The sequence below is a fragment of the Brienomyrus brachyistius genome, chromosome 11, assembly GCF_023856365.1.
Source record: "Brienomyrus brachyistius isolate T26 chromosome 11, BBRACH_0.4, whole genome shotgun sequence".
In the NCBI taxonomy this organism is placed as follows: Eukaryota; Metazoa; Chordata; class Actinopteri; order Osteoglossiformes; family Mormyridae; genus Brienomyrus; species Brienomyrus brachyistius.
The window spans coordinates 14,033,977-14,054,118 of NC_064543.1; the positions used below are offsets into that span (position 1 = coordinate 14,033,977).

The 20,142-nt window shown below is 42.6% G+C and overlaps 1 protein-coding gene and 1 long non-coding RNA gene across 5 annotated transcripts in view; one reads left to right on the top strand and one right to left on the bottom strand.

The window, feature by feature from the left end:
- Positions 1-20,142, top strand: part of LOC125751297 (synaptotagmin-7-like) — a 95,422-nt gene that overhangs the window by 55,776 nt on the left and 19,504 nt on the right. For all 4 annotated transcript variants that reach the window (XM_049029936.1, XM_049029937.1, XM_049029939.1 and 1 more), the window contains 2 exons: positions 6,226-6,342; positions 19,323-19,446. In XM_049029936.1, coding sequence (XP_048885893.1) covers positions 6,226-6,342; positions 19,323-19,446 — 241 coding nt within the window. The remainder of the gene's footprint in view (positions 1-6,225; positions 6,343-19,322; positions 19,447-20,142) is intronic.
- On the bottom strand, positions 6,129-11,846 carry LOC125751305 (uncharacterized). The gene is made up of 3 exons (XR_007400589.1): positions 11,660-11,846; positions 6,653-6,737; positions 6,129-6,298 (listed from the first exon to the last, which is right to left on the bottom strand). It is a non-coding gene; the product is annotated as an uncharacterized LOC125751305 (long non-coding RNA).

The window sequence follows — 20,142 nt, forward strand, 5'->3', positions numbered from 1 at the left end:
CTTTGGGGCGGGGTCACGCTGTCAGCGCGGCACTAATCAGGCAGCTGATCCCTCATGCCAGGAAGCCCAGTGGTGCACTTAAAAAAAAAACCATTGTGACCCTGCAAAACTGACACATTATAAACAAAACATAAGCCTCTACCTGGGCCTTTGTAAAGCTGGATTTTATCCTTAGGATCATACCTCCACTGCAAAAATGGCCTCCATTCTTTAAAAACTCTCCTGCATGTGGCAGCCTGTCACAGAATGCCAGCAACTGGCTCTTCTTCCGTTCTGAGATACCTGTATTTTTGGCATTGTCCCTGATTATATCTCAGACCTGGTGCTGCCCCATAGCCCCCCCCAGGATGCGCATTTGTGGCAGGTCGTGGGATAGAGGACTGTGACAAGCCAGAGGAATGAGGCTGGACATCAAGGACTTTTATTGCTCTAAACTGGAACATAAAATTGGGACAAGGCCTCTTTAAAAAGGCAAACCCACAACACTGATAGGCCTTAATTAAAAATGCCTGGAACTTAAAGAAACAGTGCTAAGCAAAACCTGAGACATGTCTTTCACACACTCCTCAATTTCCTCCAATAGCCATACACACACAGCTGGGCAATTAGTTTATCTAGGGCCAGCTGGGTTTAATTTATTTGGTTCTCTGTAGCCATGGGGCTGGCAATCATTGTAGTACAAAAATTGCCCAAACCTATTTTTGTGCCATTTATCTCTCGCCTGTCAAGTCACATGCTGTCTCAGGCAGGACTGACTGAAGGATTGGAGGAGTGTTTTTATTGCCTGCAGGTGACACCCTGCAGATACCTCATAGGCCAATGGGGGGTGCTTATGTAGCAGATACCAGCCAGCTAAACCATCCCCAGCCACCTACTCACAGCAAAAGGTACTGCCAATGTTCTGTCGCTGTAGAATTTAATGCATTCTAAAGCCATTATGCATTATATTTGTGTCATTTTTATTAATGACAGCAATTACAAGTGTAATTTCCAGATTTTGTGATGGGTTACTCAATATTCGTAGTTACGAAGTGGAAAAAGATACGGTGAAATACTTATTGAGTATAAGAAGGTCATTCACAAAGACAAAAAAATGCCTTTAGGAAAAACTTTGCTGCCACATCCTGCTGCGTCATGAGTGGTTTGGCCTCCTTAGGAAAAATGACAGAGACAAAAGTCAGAATGAAAAGGTACATTGGCACCCCAACTGTTGATATATATATCTGACGTCATCCCACCTGCTGAGGTGTTTAGAGCAGTGTTTCCTAATCCAGGCCTCAAGGACCCACAGACAGTCCACGTTTTTGTATTGGGAGCTGGGAAGGAGCAAAAATGTGGACTGTCTACCATGAAGCTCAGAGGAAGGAAAAACATGGACCAGCCTCAAGGACCAAATTGGGAAACAGTGGTGTAGAGGAAAATACTAGGTGTTCAACCGTGGTTCTTGATCCATGCCATTTTTTCCTTAATTAACCTTAGGCTTCCTCTCCTTTTTCAAAATCATTACCTGGATAATGTAAATCTCCTTGCCTACTTCAGCTGCCAATGCCACACTAATTAAGAGTGGCTGTATCCAGGGGCGTGCCTGGAAATTCTGGCCCCCTAACAAGATGTCACCTTGAGCCCCCATGTCCATATTTTATGTATTATTTTACTTATTCAAGTGCCCCTGCTAAGTGCCAAGCGCCCAGAATAAGCCAGGCTGTTCATGCCCCCTCTAACGCCTCTAGTTGAATCTAGGATGTGTCCAGCTTGGAGGATTTCTGGGAGCCTCTAAAGAGTGCTGGAGTTTGATTATCTGGGGAATTTTCGCGCAGCAAGGTCATCGTGTGGAGGTTGTGCCTGGTGCGACTGTACAAATGTGATCCCCAGGCTGTTAACATCTGTTGCACCAGCAGGAACACCTCAGGAGATTGGGGGGCCGGGCAGGTTGTGCTCCGGTTTACAGTCCATGAGAGCCCCTTCATTACCTTTAATTACCGAGCCTGTTTATTCAATCGGCATGTCTCTGACTGTGCGAGGCGGTTCTAGTGACATAACTACAGTATACATGGCTGGAAATTAATAATGTAGAGGGGCCTGTGTTACTAATCCCTAAAAAGCCACTTCCTTTCATTCTGGTTGGTCTTTGCATATGTCCATTTTCACACTTGCATGTTGAGGCATGTTGATAGAAAAGATTCTTTCTGGAAAGGCTAATTATACTGATTAACAGGTATATACAGGAAAGGTACAGTCAGGTGCTGCAAAATGATGTTTCGGTAAACGACGGACCGCATATACGACGGTAATCCTGTATCATTATGATTATAATGGAACTAAAACATTTCTATCACCAGTTGATATCGTAGCCATCGTAATGTCGTAGCACAACGCGTAACTCACGTGTTTGTAGTGATGCTTGCGTTAACAAACCTACTGCACTGCCAGTAGTATAAAAGTTTAACACATGCAATTATGTACAGTGCATAACACTTGATAATAATAAAGCTAATATATTGCTGGTTTATGTATTTACTATACTTTTCATTGCTATTTTAGAGTGTAATTTTTTTCCTTAAAAAAAAAAATTACTGTAGGAGTGTAGTAGGCTATACTTTCTACGTTTGCGTAAGTATACAAAATCGCCTATTGCCACATTTCTCAGTATCAGTGCGTCTACGTCAGTGTATTTGTGTATCGGTGTGTCCATCCCAGTGTATTTGTGTGCGTATGAGTGGGTCTGTGAGTATCAGTGTATTTGTATATCAATGGGTCTGTGTGAGTATCAGTGCGTCTATGTGAGTATCAGTGTATTTGTGTGAGTATCAGTGCCTCTAGTGACTGGAGACAAGGCACTGCGAGTAAATCCCCATTAACCCTGGTCTGTGTACAGTATTGATCCTCTGTCTGTAGCATCATTGCCCGGACGATTAATTGGCACTGTGGGCCAGCAGAACAGGAAAGAGAGATGGAGGGAGAGGACAGACAAAGGGTAGAAGCACAGGGAAAGTGAGAACAGAACACTAAGATTGCACTGAAAAGAAGTCCTTATTGACAGACATTCATTTGCAACATATAAAGCAATACGAGTTAAAACTGAACATTTTTAATGTCAAATTTATGACAGTGCTAGAAACCCAGCAGCTTCATAATACCTTTCACATCCATGTTCGGTGTTTCCTTCCCTACCTTTAATGGATGCGAATAATTGGATACAAAAGAATTACACAGCCATACACCGCAAGCTACAATAATTAAAGGCAAATATTAAACTTCTAGTCCTTTTTTAATTATGCTTTAAGTTTTTTGCCCTTATCAGTTGAAGCTGCAAATCAGTTAATTTCTTCCATTTGCTCATTGAAGTAACAGTATATAATTTTGCTAAAAACGGAGTAATCCTATTGTCTGTACTACCCTTGCTTTCTAACCAGCATATTATTTGTGTTTAATGTGGTGTATAATCCTTTTACTGACTAATTGTAATATATGTCATATATTCCAGGTAGTACTATTTTTAAACTAAGCCCTTAGCTAAACTGCCTTTCATGGCTTTTGAAAAGAAGTCTCATAATTCTGACTTCACACTGCTTTTGCCCATACTATATCCCCGTGTTTAATAATTTACCAAATCTGTTTTTATTATGTCAAAAAAGGTGGCCTGCTGCCTAAGCCTGGAGAACACAATGCTTTGCCCAAGAACACATTTCGAAGCTATTATGTAGTTTCAAATGAAATGAAATTGTAACTTATGGCAGGAATTTATAACATGCTGGCTAGCAACAACATATAGCAAAAAAAATACATTTTATAATCTAATTGACATTCAGTTGACTGACTAATGAAATATAATTTGAGAAAGAACAATTTGAATTTCCCCTGTGTTGACAACTAATAAAGGTGCCATGCCAGGAATGCCCAAGGCAGTAGCTACGCTTTGAAATCCAAGAAGCACGTCAGCTACACATACAGAACTTCGGAGGCAAGATTGGGTAGGCAGTGCACTGCAGTATAGTTACCAGGTGGGGCAATCCAACGGTGGCACCCACTGAGAATGGGACATCACTTTGTGTGTAGGTAAGGGAAAATGAGGAGAGAGCTTTGGATGAGGCACAGGAGCGCACTGCAGTATAGCGCGGCTCAGTGGTAATTTGGGTATCCATTTCTTAATCACTCATAAAGATTTTGTGTCTTTTTGGAAAAGCAATTATGATGCTATGCAAAAAATCCAGACATTCGTACTTCCAAATGCACTTGAACGTCTGTTGTTTTGGAGTCTGGCTGCAGACAGATGTTGTCTCAGGTCAATTAACTGGAATTTTGACCTGCTACTTCTCCAGAGTGAATCATTGCTCAATAAATCTCAGAGGCGATCCAGGCTACACAGGAAGATGGAGCGAGCCATTTTGTGCTGTGGTGCTTCTTGTTCTTCCAGATCAATGTTATGTCGTGATGTTTGTAATGTCTCTGCAGGTGCCATATGCGTTTAAATACAGTCATGTTCTTACTGCGATGAAACACAGCTCTGCCAATAGCACCCATTGGGCGCAAATTAATGTGGACAGAAGGGGCGGGGCTGATAACCAGTAGATTACTGGCTCCACTGAGCTGAACAAATGAAACTGGTGGATATAAAAAGAGAGAGAGAGAAGACTGAAAATCCATGACAACTGAATAGACAACTGAGAAGATCCATGGGTTGTGTTTGAGTGACAGAGTGTGAGGGCAACTGAAAGTGGAATCAGGCAGTAACCAGGACAGGGTAGAATGTACTGAAGAATAAACTTGTGGGAAAAAAAGAGGAAGAATATTTGGGGGCAGTTGGATTTGCACAGTTTCGAAATAGACATGATACTTAAGATGATGAATGGATGAGGACTGTCAAGTTATAAACTGTGGAAGTGGGGATTATACTTGAGAGGAGAATTGGATATGGGCCCTATGATCTATAAAGTGTGGAAGTGGGGATGATATTTGAGAGGATGAATGGATGAGGACTGTCTGATCTGTAAGGCATTGCATTAGAGATGATGAGCAGAGATAGAAAGCTGTGACCCAGAAAACAGTGACACAGCAAGCTCCCCAGGACACTGTGACACTTAAATAGAAACAATTAGTCCAGATATGCCTAACGAGGCTTAATTAAATCTAAACACGAGAGGAGGGAGGGGAAAAAAAGGAAAGGTGAGTATAGGGGAGAAAAGAAGAGCGTAATAAATGTAGTATAAGGGTGTTTGTATGATGAGATATAGACAGAGTGGATGTCTATGTGTACATGATCGCACGAGTATGTGCTTGACAGAGTCTGTGGACCTGACCACTGACACGCTTTGAGTTTGTGTGAGCGGCTTTGTCCCCACAACTCTGGAGAAACAGATTCTGGAAGGATATTCTTATGAGTTTCACGCCACTTTTAAAGTCAGCTTTTTATTTAAAAAGGAACACCTAGTGATAAACAAATCTGTGTGCTTAGAGATGGGTTTCACGGTGGATCAGTGGGTCGCACTTCTGCCTCGTGCATGCAGGGCCGAAGATTCGAATCCTTAAATGAATTCTGCGCGTGACAGTCTGGATATGAAGCATGCGTGGCTGTTATTGCATACATGATGCTATGCGTATGAAAGGGGACATTTATGTGTGTGCATGAGCAGCATGTGTGCGCCACTTGTATGCAAATTCATGTGTTTGAATCTTTCTGTTCACTATTTTTGCATGAAAAATTTCCCGTTTCCCTTAGACTCCTGTCTTATAAAAAAAAAAAAACAAATCATGTGCTCATTCTCAGTGTATCATTTTGTTTCCCTCTCTCTTTATATACATAGGTAATATGTATATACATTTATTTACGTATTAAATAAAACAAAGATAGATATGTGTATGTGGTGGTTGGAGGCCTTAACTAGGCCTCCCTAGCATCTTGTTGTGGGTCAGGCATTTCTGCCTTGTAGAAACATTGCGTGCTAGTGTTCCTGCTGATTTTTGCCCTTGGTGCTCACAATTCCCTCCCCCCCCCCCCACCCCCTCGTTTAGTGTGATATTTTCTTCTACCACTTTCCTTTTCCAATCCTCTTTGCCTTATTCACCTTTACACTCCTCCCGGTGACTTGACCTCCCTTGACCCCCCCATCTCCCCTCTCCTCGCTCTCGTCTCTTTCCTTTCATCCTATCCTGCGGCTCCCTCCTTACCTCTCTTACTCTGCCCCTTCTGTGTGCTTCTCTCTCCTGGTCTTGTTCTTTATGGGACAGCGAAGGGAAGATGGTGGTTCTGTCTCTGGCGATCGGGCTGGCTGAGCAGGATGACTTTGCCAACATCCCCGACCTGCAGGAGGCACCGGCCAGTCACGAAACCCCCCCTGACAAGAGGTACCAATCTAAGAGTGTGAGAGTGCGATGGGAGGCAGAAGTGGAGGAGGAAGAGATGAAGCGAGAGGGAAGGAGAGAATGTGGTAGATCTAAAAAGGGTGAGAAAATACTGGACATTGGTGTGTGCAAAGAGGAAGGATTTAGTGAGTTAGGAGCTCAAACAAGTGATACAGGAAATGGTTATTATGGGGAAGGAGATGATGTATTGTGGCACGTTGGAGCTTGTGCACCTTGTTGATGGCTGCTGTGGTTAATGCTGAAAGCCATTAAGGAGGGTGTATTAGGGTAATGGTGGTCAAAAGGTAAATACCTATCAGATAAACATGGCTGTGAGGACAATGCAGGGCGGAGGGTGGTTGGCTCTAGTACGGTTGATTTTTTCCCTCCTGGGCAAACTGTGATGAAAAAAAGAACACCTTGAGCAAGGGCTAATGGGATTAGACAAGTTGACCATCAGTTGTTAATAGTTAATGAGCTCCTTAATCATTTGAACGGGATTGTGGTCCACAGTCTCACTGTAGAGTCCCTTCACTGGCTGAATGGCCATTGTGTACCATATGGCTGCTTTAAGAATGGTAGAGATGTTTGCTATTAATTGGATTCTTTCACAGCCACAGCCACATCAGCCTGTTGCTTTTCATCCTTCCCACGGACACTTTTCATTTACTCCTTTGTCCTGCTGTTTTCTTATCGATCTCTGTGCACTCTCACTTTGTTTTTGTGCTTTTTAACCATCTTTTCCTTTACCAGCTAGCTCTCTGAGAGCAGCTGCCTGGCATTTCTTTATGTTCCTTTCCTCTGGCTCTCTCCATCTCCACATCTCACCAACTCGCTCCTGTCCCTTGCTCATCTTCCCCTCAGTCCTAGTCTTCCAGCCTCCGGGGCAGCGTATATTATGCTCTTGTTAGCCGCTTTGTTTGAGACACTTTCACATATATCTATAAATAAGGTCTCCTGTGGGTAGGTACCAGTTTCCCCAGCAGCTCAAGAGCTGCGACTTGCAGAATATGAAGGTAAGACAACCACTGTATCATCACTGCACTCCCAGTGTTCCACTGACTGATTAGCTAAGGACTGGACAATCAGCGTCTGTCAGTAATTTCCACGTCATCTGTTCGAGGCATTTTAAATTAATTACCTGCCGAACGCAGAGGCCTGTGTGTTTTTCTCACATCATTAAGCTGCTTTGAGATGTAAGTTGAGAGGATGACAAAGCAACATCCTCCGCCCATCCAACAATCCTACCAGAGGTGCATGGATGACATGGTGCCCACGCTCGATTCTTGGCTTGGCAGCCATGAGCAGCTAATTTTGTGGATCCAACAATAAAACACTGCTCCCATCACGCCAGGCCCTTGGGAATCTGTCATGGGGTGGGCTTTAATTGTGGGTCTTACCAAGCGCAGTGGGCAGGACTGTGTGTGGAATCGCGTTTCCCCCGGGAACCACGAACCCCCCATCATTTATCACTGGCCTCTCTACACTGTCACATCAATGAGACCAAGGACGATTTATCTCCAGTTTGTCTTCTCGAGTTCCACTTCCTGCCCCTATCTCTCCACTGGCCCTTTGACTGAGCCCAGCAGTTGAAGGTAATGAAGAAATTGATTTGGCTTCATCTAGATCCAGCTCTTAATCAAAGATTTTACTTAAGATTGTTCTTGGATTTATATCTGACATGGAAATATGTCCATGTATGAAATACAGAGCATCTGAAGAACAAGTCTGTTACTTGACAATGATGAAAGAAAATTTGTAGCAATAAATACAAATCAAGGTATTTAATTTATTCCAAGACTGTTATGAATCTTTTTTACATGGTGAAAAAGGTTCTATGAAGGAATGTCTGACCTTCTGCTAGTCCCAACCAGAGCCTAACAGTAGATGACCTTACCACACCTGACAGAAGACACACAGATTTTACTTCATTATTGTTGTCATTCTCTAGGAGCCTTTGGTACCCTTCATTAATAGTGTGAAAAACTGCATCCCTGCTACTTTAATCTCACTTAGTAAGGTAATATTAATATTGGAATTCTGATTTCCATAATAATTTTCAGATACAATTTGTACTTGCCACTTTTAGGACGCGTATATATAAGATTCATATTGAAAAGTCTCCATTGCTTTTTGCTTTCGTGTTTAGTTTTCATAGCTCTTTCTGATGCCAGTTACTCCTAAGGTTTCTAATGACCCTTATGTACCCTCTCATCCTTTCAGTATTCAATTATCCATGAAATTATGGATTTAATTTTCAGATTCCTTGAATATTTATAGTTCCGGTTAGGCCTACATAAGTTTCAGCCTGCTATTTATTAAGCCAGAACTGCACTTTCAAAATATTGAATATATGTTGGTCACAGCCGAAGAATTGGTGTATTGCACAATTAGCATTGTTATTATCATCATCATCATTATTATTATTAATATTGCATTACTGTCTTCTCATTTCCTCAGAGGTGCGATAGTATGCTTTTTTGTGCTATTTATATGCTTAGGCACTTCACTGGGCAAATTAATTTTAAAGCCGTTGTAATATGTACTGCATGAGACGGCCACTGTGCTTCCTGCGATAAGAATTCTTGGTGGGACGGATTTGTATGAAAGGTGTGCAAATTGCTGATTTCGATAACGTTGAAAATGGCAGCGCCTCAGTATTTTATAGTACGGAAATAAACCCTGCACCTGGGAGACAGCCTTCCTGAGGTCTTCCAAGCACTGCATGGAAATGGGTTAAAAAACAAGCCTCCTGCCTGGAGTCACGCGGATCCCCAAAATACAAAAGGTCCTGCTTTCAGCCTGCAGTCAAAAAGATTCCTAAAATACAATAAGTGCCAGAGTTTCCAGATGCCCTTAAGGGGGTAATCAGATCTGGCAAGAAACCAAAACTGGGTTTGGGTTCAGTGCATCTAAATATCATCTCCCGGATTCACTGGAAATCATTCAGAGTGAGGATGATCTCAGAGACACGGCGAGCCAGTTGCCCTGACCTAATCAACAAAATGTAGATTTTTAACATATTGGGAATGACAAACATTTTGAAAGTGTTTTGGGGGGAAAAAAATAAACTTAAAATGAACATTTTATTTCTAAGCAATGAAAATAATGAAGCGGTTTCCTGTCCTTGTGGAATTTGAGATTCAATTCTTATAGCACTGGCAGTTGGTCAGATTTTTCTTTTCTGATTGGTCTAGGCTCAAGGGACTGCCTGTACCACTGTGTTTAAGCGTAATACTGTAATGACAGATTGGCATTTTATTTATGGATGCACCTTTTAAAGTCCAAACAAGTCTCATCTGTCACCGCCGCCCAGCCTATCCTGTCAGCCCTGTTTCTCACTGATCTCATGCCATTCCTCTTTTTCTCTCTCGCTGCTCTCCTATCTGCCTTACACATCTACGCCCTCCCCCATCCATCTTGCCCATGTGCACAGCGCGCACCCTTTGCTCTCTCGGGACTGGTCCCTTAGGGTAGGGGCTGGCACATCACTCTGCTGTAATCTGTTAACAAATAAGTTGTGAGTGTTTTTGAAGGCAGGGGTGTTTACACCATCCCTTCCACCAATCAGATGAGTCATGTGAAGTTGAACATACGACAGACTGCAATAATCTGCCCATAACCTGTCTCCATAACTCCAGCTGTATTCATATAAGGCTGAGTACTTTACTGCTCCACTGTGCTTCACGCTGAATGGCACTGGATTCTCTTGGGTCCAGTGTTTCCCTCTCCGCCTACTGGGTCACACCCAGAACAAAAATCCCTCCCAACAATGCCCCAGCCAGCAGTCTTCTTTGCTGTGCAATATTAATGTAAAACGTATCACTTAATGCAGAGTTATGGGGACCCAGTTCTTTGTATCTACATAAATCATGTGACATGATCTTTCAGTTTTTGTGCATGTTCTCTGAGCATTCCATTTTCATTATGCAGTCTAATGAGCAGGTGAATTGGTGGATCTCAACGCACCCATGTGAGGGCGTGTGAGTTTGTGCATAATTGCCCAGTGCTGGGATGGCACACTAATCAGGGTATGCCCTGCCTCATGCCTTGTGCACAGCAATTGCACCAATTCACTGCAAACATAATTCGACGTGGCTACTGAGAATGGACAGTTGAGTGAAATAAATGTTGAATTTCCAATGTAAATTAGCAAATGTGGATGGCAAAAGAGTCTGTATTAGCATGGCAATATTCATGGGGAGTCAACTTCAGTTTCTGGCCATGTGTGCAGTTTCATTATAGCCCTTTGTAACTGCAGTCAGAAAAACAAACAACTAATTACTCCTGTCCTGGGGCAATGCTGGACAAATGAGTCCCATGAGAGATGCCCAACTCTAGACATGTCATTCTGCCCTCTCCATACTCATCAGGAATGCTGATGGTCGTCGGGGTTCAGGGTTAGGCCATAAGATTGTTTATTGCAATGATGTGGAGTTTGAAGTATGAGTGAAGAATCACTTCATGACAAGGGACAGCTACAGTACAGAATGCAATCCTGCATAGGCGAAAGATCTAGACCAGAATTTCCCAATCCAGTCCTCGTGCACCCGCAGACAGTTTTTGTTCCCTCCCAGTTCACTGTAAAAAATCATCCAGTAGTGTAGCTGAGACATAACAAATCTAAAATGCAAGTGTAATAGTTCTTTTTTTTGGTCAATAGACATTGAAAACATGTTAGTGGTCTAATATTATGTTACTGTGTGAGGCATTAATGTGTGGTATAACATTTATACCCATACCTTAAGCAGTTTCAAATTAAACCATCTCTTCAATTGTTCCTGTTTAAAACGGTCAACAAGATTCAAATGTGTGGCATTTCCAAAACATGACTGTCTCTGTTCCACATTTCTGTTATGTGGATATTTATTGTATATTTCTGCTATATTATTTGTTAATTTACAAAATCAAAAAACGGCCGAAATACCGACAATCTGTTCAGACTTATTAAAAACAATTAAGTGAAATGAAAACTGCTTCTGACAAAATACAAATTTATTCCAATATTAAGCCAGTTATTAGCTAAATATATAACGACATTTCATAACACACAAGTCCTTCAATGAAAATCGTGAAATTGATTAATTTTTATGAAAGCTAAAATGCAGCTGTGTGTAGTAAATTACAGAAAACAGAACTCATTAACATAGATAATGAATCCACTTACTGTTTGTTTGTTAATTCACTTCATATTTTATCTTTTTTTCAATGAGTCATATTAATTTTAAGAACTAAGTGCTTTTAGATTGAGGAAAAAAGGTTGCATGTCTACTTCGTTGTATTCGTACCGTCAGAACAGCCCCCGTTGCAAACTACTTACCGGAGAGACATGATTTCTGTGCAAACCCATTAGCTAATCGCAGCATAGCATAACCGAGGAAAATAATCTTTATTTCAAGCTACACTGCAAAGGGCATTCTGAGCATACATACATACAATTTTGCTGCGTCACCGGTCTTCCTACACTTTCTTGTGGAAGACCTGTTTGTTTTGCACGAGCTAGTGTTACAGGTAAGCTTACGTCATTTCCTTGTGCGTTTTCCACACAGCTGTTAACAGCGTAATAATTTGGTTTCATACAAATACCTTAAAATGTGCTAATTCACAGTAGTAAGATCGGTAATGTATTATTCTTGTCATTTTTTATTATTATAAATAATAATAATACTCCTTACATTCACAGTTTTAGAACGCAAAACGTCCAAAGAAAAATGTCATTATAATAACTTTCTAAAGTTTAAAACTCAACTGTTATGCATTTTGATAAATATGAACCGTTTGGAATAGTTAAAATAGTAAATTGCTTTGATATATCGATGAGCTAACTGTCGTTATGTCACGTGCCAGAAACCGTTCAATATCCGCGTAAGAAAAAAAGTAAGCCTAAATACATATATTGTGATATTCATAAAACTGCAGACGAGGGGTTTTCAATAATATTTCTGCTCTAGCTATTGTTACAGTCTAGTCCCTGGCTTACTTAACTTTTCTGTCTCCTTATTTTTGAAATGAGCATAATTGCTAGGTTTTCTTTTAGCTAGTTGCTCTGTTCTGCGGAAAGATGGGTGTGTAATACTATACATTTCCCGAGCATAGGTGTGCGTGCACATTGACTATGGGGTGGACAGAAAGTTTTGACTGAGGGGTAGCTGGGGTTAAAGTATAGTATGTACAACTGGGTGATTTGGTTCAGGGAACTGGTGCCTCTTTAAACCATTTTAAATGTACGCCATAAAACTAATGCTGTTGTTTTTGGTTTTTAATGGAAAGTGCTTGTGGTTTCACTCCAGCTTTAATCTAAGGATAGAGAGCTTCATCTCTAAATGTAAAAGTACATCGGTCTCAAAAAGCTTTTAAGCCGAACTCAGTTGAAAGGGAACCGAGGGTCCTTGTTCCCAGGCCTGTCTTCACTCCTTATGACCAGTCGTACTAACAAGGGAGTTTTCTTGATCTGCTTTAAAAAAATGACATCGCTAATATTACAGAAATGTTAGCAAAATGTAACTAATGACATAAGTATGAATAAAATAGTACTGTTCTGCAATCAGGGGCGATTCTAGTATTTGACCCTTATGGGGGGCTCAGCTTGTAAGAAATACGGGAAAAATTCACTCAGTGGATTTAAAATAAGTTTTAAAGGGGAGGCAAAAAATAGGGTGACTCAAGTCACACTGAATAGGGTCCAGAATCACTAGTGCTGGGGATGCTATATTCGGTTATTATATCTATAAGGAATCTATATCTATATGGCATAAGGAATGAAAGTCTTATCCTGATAACTAGCATGCCAAACTGAGTGGATGCTCATACATTGTGTTGCTCATATATTCTGTGTTATACCCATTCATTTTAATGTCACTCCTGGTCCTGTGATTCCACTGTGTATTTTTGTACCAGTAGTCTAATTAATTAGGGTTTATCGAATTCTTTCAAAATATTGATCTATCCATCCATTTTCTATACCCGTTTGTCCTGTGCAGGGTCATGGGGAAAATATTGACATATTTAAGATTGACATATTTAAATATTAAATCTACATAAAATGTAGAATAAATCTAGAGACTATGACCATTTGTGAATAAGCTGTTGTATTTATATATAACAAAACTTAATACTAAATTATTGAGTATATAACTTCATTATATATGTGTTTTTAAAGCATGTAATTACTGTTTAAAGGGTTAAAAAACAGGAAAGGTCATTAAAAATGTTTGAGTCAACCTGTCGACCAGGGATCAATTGCCTACCAAGCAAATTGACTCAGTATTGTAAGTAAAAACCTTGACCCCTGCTTGCTGATGTATGTGATGTTTATTCTGATGGTTAAATGGCTTGTAGTTGTGGCTGTGGTGCAGTTTTTGCATGTATGTCTGAGTTTACCACTGCCCCTGCTCCCATTGCCTCAGCACATTGCACACACTATTCCAGGTGGTGTGGGTACATCACGCTGTACTGCTGTGACAGAGTCATTGACTTTGAACTGGCAGAGCACTCCTGAGTAGTGCATGCACGAGTGTATTATGCATGTTATACAGTCTTATGTACATGTGTTCTGTTCCTCGTGTCCATTCGTTTCTTGCCTTAATACACACCTCTGTGTGTGATTGCACAAGTGTTTGAGTTTGTGGGTATTGTCTGCATTTCATTGTTTGCTTAATTTCATCTGTATGTATGTGCTCCTCTACTCAGATTCAATTCAATGGAGAAATGTTTACAAGGAAGTCAATCTCTCTGGAGTGTTTTTTTCCTCTTCCCTTAGTGTGGCCTAGGAGTTCAGGGATATAATTGCCGTTTACTGTTTAATCAAAAGAGCGAGTTAAATTATAGATGGAACGGGTAGGAATGACAAAGAGACAAAGAAAGCAGAATAATAGACCTGTGGCCTGTATTGCGAAGCGGGATTACCGGCTTATCGGGGTAACTTGTCGGATTTAAGGTACCACAGTTTAAACGTACTTCATATTCATTCACTTACATTTTGCCCAGACTACCTTAAATCCGACAAGTTACCCCAATAAGCCCGATAAACCCCACTTCGTAGTAGTAAACTCAGCATGTACTCATTCCTAGTTCTCTTAATGGGTTCAAAATTGCAATAATAATGAGAGAGAAATCAATCTCCACACAAACTAGGATTGTTAGAAGCAAGAATTTTTCAGGCACGTTCATGGATAAATCAGAATTTTACCACCCCAGTGTCTGGAGAGTACTGCACCTGTTGGCCTGGACCTGTGGTAGTCCAGGAGGGTGCCATGATTGTTTCATGTTTTTATTGGTATTGTCAAACATACTCTGATCATTCACAGTCACTCCAGTGGGACTGCAGGCAGTCGTTATGGGGGGTTAGGGGTGATGTGAGCAGCTTGTTGGCCCCCATAGTCTCTAGCATTCAGCCTGAGCCAGTGGCCTGCCTGGAGGGGCAATCGCAAGCAAATGGGTTTGGCCATAGTAAAGAGCGGAAGTCGTCACATTTACAGATAAGTGCTCAGACTGTCGATAAGCTGCTTCTCCGTAGTGGAACACCAAGGGAGACCCAGAGTTAGAGCGGTGGAGGACTCCGCTCAGTGTCCACTGAACTCTACCGAAGGGAAGCCACTCGCCAAATTTAAAAAACCTTGTGTCGCACGTGAGCTGCCTTCATGTTAATCACCAGACACCTCGAGCACAGCCCTGCCTATTGATTGCTTATATAAAACAGCCTATTACAGTGTGACCTTCAGCACAATAGGACTGAGGGGGGCTAACCTGGGGCTAAATGAGACTACAGAGGCATAATAGAATCAGTAAGAGTTGCTCGTGAAATAGTGTGATGCGCTTATGGCTAATTCCATTCTTTGCTGGTTATGTAAGGAGTACTGTTCTGTGGTGTTTTCCGCTGTGCAATATGTCTCTGCCCAGGGGTGGGGCAGCCCTGTAGTGGATCAGCTAGGCCAAGAACCTGGAGTGTGAATATAATGGTGAAAGGGTATGTATGTGCGTGCCTGAATGTTGGGTGCTGCTGGGGTTCAGGGTGAATGTTGGGGTGGGGGGGGAGGCTGTCTCTCTCGAGTTTCTCTCCAGCCCTGAAGCGGAGTGTCTGCCCCCCTCCCCTTCTTCAAGCAGATCGTCCTGGGTCAGGTAACAAAAAAGGATAGTATCACAGGTCACGGTGAAACCCAAATTGCCCCGCGCGCCTCTGTGTGTCTGTCTCTGTGCGTGTGCGCGCATATCAGTGGGTGTGTGTATCTATCAGCGAGGCTCTCACCCGTACCTGTCATATATCCTGCCATGTCTGCCTTGTTTTTAATGTGCCTGCCTGTTTGCTGCCCTCTCCCCTTTCCTTTTCTCCTACCCCCCCAAGCCATCCCTGGCTCTCTGTGTTTCTCGAGCCGTTGCCATGTCGACAGCCCACTTTCTTTGATGGTGCTGTGGGAGCATTGGGCTTTCCTGTCAGTACAATTGCCCAGTCTGCTCCCTGCTGGCTGCTATACGACCCTGCAGGTTGAACATCATTTACAGATTGCTCACTTTTCTGCTGCAGTATTGGTGCCAGATTTTCCTTTGCACAGTGGATGCTTAGTCTGAAAAAGGATGCAACAGGACTTTTGGGTCTGGAGATACAATTTTGATTAATAATTCATGAATTTTTGCTCTGACCTTCCACAAGTTTTGCCCTTGGGCTTTTGTACATCTGAGCCTCACTTATTATGAAATGCTAAGCCTTATTGTAAGTGTTGTGAAATCCACCATCCTTGTAAATCAATTAGCAGGTATTATACCTGTTTGTAGATAGCAGACATGTACAGATCTGGTTAGCATGCTTTCCTGTCAGCCTGCCTTGTAGCAGCCTGCTCCCCGTGTTCTAGTCAACTTATGGGGTTTTCGGGTGGATGAAGGCTCCTCCTGAATGAAGCACAAAGCAGGGATTGATTATGTGTGCTGAGGTGTAGTGCTGCTTGCCCTCCTCCTTTGCCTGAAGCAGTCCGTTCCTACGGCAGGACGGTCACGATGCTGGTAGCATGCATGAGCCTGCAGTTCAGTGTGTGGATGGATCTAGTGGGCCGCTAAGATCACATTGATCCAAAGGAATGTGACTCCCGTGTATTTGTGGAACCCAACCAAGTGCAGCTGTGGCATAGTCCCTTCCCCTTCTGAATAACTTACCAGTAACCAAGTAGTTGTTCTTTTGTCTGTCTGCCTTACTTGCTTCGCTTGCCTTTTGCTGCCTGTCTGTCTGCCTGTCTGTTTGTCTGTTCTTTGGTCTGGGTACGTTTGTTTTCCTACTAGATGGAGTGCATTGTTTGCTATTTGTTGTTTATTGTACTTTTCTGTAGAAGTATTCACTCACTCTCTTTTAAACTTCAGCCCCAAATTTTAACCATTCTGCACAGACAACACATGGTAGACACTTAGGCTTGCTATTCAGCTGCCCAGTATTCCACCTTATTGAAATTACCTGTGTGCAGCTGTTGCAGGGCTTCATCCTAAGAGGGACTTTAGTTTTTGCTTTTCTCAGACTCTTGTATTTATAGCATTATACATTGGGGTCTGTTATTAACTGTAATGCTAAAGCACAGTCCCAGCCCTCCAGAAAGCTAACAGTTTCCCAAACCTCTGTGTAAGCAGGCATGATTCCTGCTCACGATACTCATAACTAACAAGCTAGCCACAGTCAATAGAGCCTTCCCTTCCCTATACATGCATTCTTTCTCACAGAGTAAGTCCTGACTAAAAATTTATACAAGCTACCTTTTCATGCAAGTGCACTGCGGTGTACGGCTGCAGTGCACCCAGACTGCAGGGCACAGATATGGCAGCAGGGCTGCGGTCATGTTATGGTGTGGCCTCTTGCCCCTGAAATGATAACACTGTGATCTTTCTGATGTTTCTCACCACTTGCATGGTGAATAGTAAGGTTAGTCTCTCAAATTTGGATGTAGTAGGGTCTTTCATTGACACCAGCATGTAATTCTCTACACCGGTGTCAAACCTGGCCTAAATGCATGCTGAGTGCTGGGTATGAAAGGCCTTATATGTCTCCTATAACACGCATCCCTCTTTCGAAGTAGTATACTCCTAGGTAGAGTTCTTATCTATACTTACAATCTATACTTACATATGTATGAACCCCCTAACACTCTGTTCTCTCTCTCCTTTTCCTGTGTGTTAATACACGTTTGGTCATGGGTCTCTCTAATCTGTCTCTCTCTCCCTTCTACCATCTCTCTTGCTCTAAAGAAGCGCTTTACTCCTTGTCTGTTTCTTTTTCGCCACTAATCTTTATGTGGGTTTTTTTATTGTTTTCCTCCTGCCCCTGTATCCCCCCACCCCCCCAATTCCCCTGAGCATCTATGTTTAACTTGCTCCCTCCCCTCTGTGTAACACGTATGTCCTTGTTGGTTTCCTTTCCTTTTTGTTATCTGCTCCAAACTGACCAAACTAAGCCTCTCTTGTGTTTTCAGGCTTTCCCTTTCTCCTTTTTCTTTCTTGCAGCTCAATAAAAAAAGCAGTGGTGTCTGTCAATGTCTCACTCTTGTTTTGTTTGATTCTGTAACCTCACTTTGTTCATGCTATTAACATATGGCCTCTCCTCTTAACACAGACGAATGTTACCCCTATTCTTTACCCCCTTCTGCACAGTGCCCTCCATGTATGTTCTGTGTGCCTCTTCCACTGAATGTATGCTTCATCTGCCTCCTTTCTGGCTGTGTCTCAGTGCCTAACAGCTCATCAATGTCTTGCCTCTGGACGTGCCTTGACCAGTCTGCTCTGGAGTACTGTGTGTCCTTTGCTTTCTTCTCTGAAACCGCAATCTGGGCTGTTGTTGGATAAGTTTGCAATGTAAATAGTGGTCTTACAGGGGTTCTGATGTCGCCTTTTGAATGCCGCCGTGTTTTGTGCCACGTCTGCTGCTCTCCTTCACAAAGACTTTGGTCTCTCTTTCGTTGTGTCTTGTTGCTTTAGCAGACTCTGCTCTAACACTAGGTTTGTAGAGACCCAGTCACGTTCACGCTCATATGCATTGAGATTTGCACACATATATGCTTAGACAAAAACCTCAGTCATTGCTGCCCTGTGTTTGACCATCTGCTGAGGTCTATACTGCTACAGTATGTCCCTTTCTCAGGGTTGACTCAGACTGAGCAGAAGGGCACAGCTTCCTGCCTTACCTGTGTCCACTTGTGTGTGAATGTTGCTCTTCAACTTCACTAGACTGGTTCCGGCCCTTTCACACATTCATTTGTTCTGTATCGTTTCCTCGGGCATCCATCTGTTGACTGAATTATTATATTGCTGCAGTTTGGCTTGAGCCAGAGACATTGATGACCTGCTATGAGCGCGGCCAGATCATCCTTAGACAGGTGGCAGAATTACTCTTCCTGCTAACGATCAGCTCGGCACTATTATCACATCTCCGGGCTGCTCTGAAGCACTGTAGCGGTATTTTGGAAAGGGGCCCGCTGGATTCTCATGTAAAACGGTGGGTCATGCTGAAACCCCTTGACCGAAGCAGCACCTATTCCATGCTCGCCCTCTGCATCATCACTGTCTTACGCCGATCTGGCCAAACTCAGTGAAGCTGCACTTCAAAGAGTATGTCTGTGCATGTGCGTGTGTGAGTCTCTGTTTGTGTGTGCGTGCGTGCGTGTGCGCATGTGTGCGTGCGTGTGTATGAACAAGACATGGCCACAGCTTTCAGATTTGCAGTGCACAAAATCAAATGAATAATAAATAAACTTTTGTAATCAGTATACTAAAAAATTTGTCACATCAAAGAAATACCTTGAGCCCAGGTCCTGTGTTTATTCAGATTCAATGTTCAGCTGCCAGGGAAAAGTCTCAATGTCACTGTCTATCTGAGTGTTCGTATGCTTTAACCAGGTACGGGGCCTCTAATAGCGAATACACTGGGATTTTCGAAGCACTTGGGCAGCCTCCGTCCCCTTCTGAGATGTGCCACCTCACCCAGCTGCATCCAGTGATGCTATGGTCTGTCTCCACAGGGCTGGTGGCAACAGGCCCAGCAACAGCCCTAAGGGCCAGCCCCCCGATGAGACTGACCGCCGTACTGATGGCCACTCTTCTGTGTCTGACTTGGCCAACTCTTTGACCAGCGAGATGCTTATGGTAAGAGATGGTCACTGCTCCTCATGTATAGCAATGATCTGAGCCGTCAGCCAGCCATTGCAGTGCATAAGACGCAGGATTCTGTGGGTGGGTAATGACAGAGTCTTTCTGAGGGTGCCAAGAGTCACAACCAGGGTAACTCTCTGAGCTGGCAAACACTAGATGCCAATGCACCTTATCATTAACAGAACGGCACTGTGAAAAGAGCACGCCACGTTTTGTCATGCAGTTGAATAGCAAAGTATAATTACGAATAACCCACACAGCTGAAGATCTCTAATTTGTTACTACGTTTGAAAAGGTAATGATACTGTCTAAAACAGCTCCAAATTAGGTGTGTCCACAAAGACCAACTAGCAGGATAAAAAAGGCCAAATTCTGGGGAATGCACTGCTTTCCAGAGCCAAGACCAGTTTCCGTTTTCTTGACCTCGTTTATTTTTTAAATGAATAATAAACTTATCTAGCCTCAGTCAAATCCTTATTCAAAACAGTCTATTATAATTTGAGGCTACGCTGAATGTTCTGTCTTTAAAGAATATTTTAAAACAAGGTAACCAAAATGTATTGTTTCCTCTAGTATGCTCTCGATTCATCTGATCTGTGTGCTTATGGGTTGTGGCTCTTTAGTACAGAATGGGGATGCTGAAGAATTTTGCCAAAGCATAAAGTTCTGTGATTGCCTGCCCGAAATATG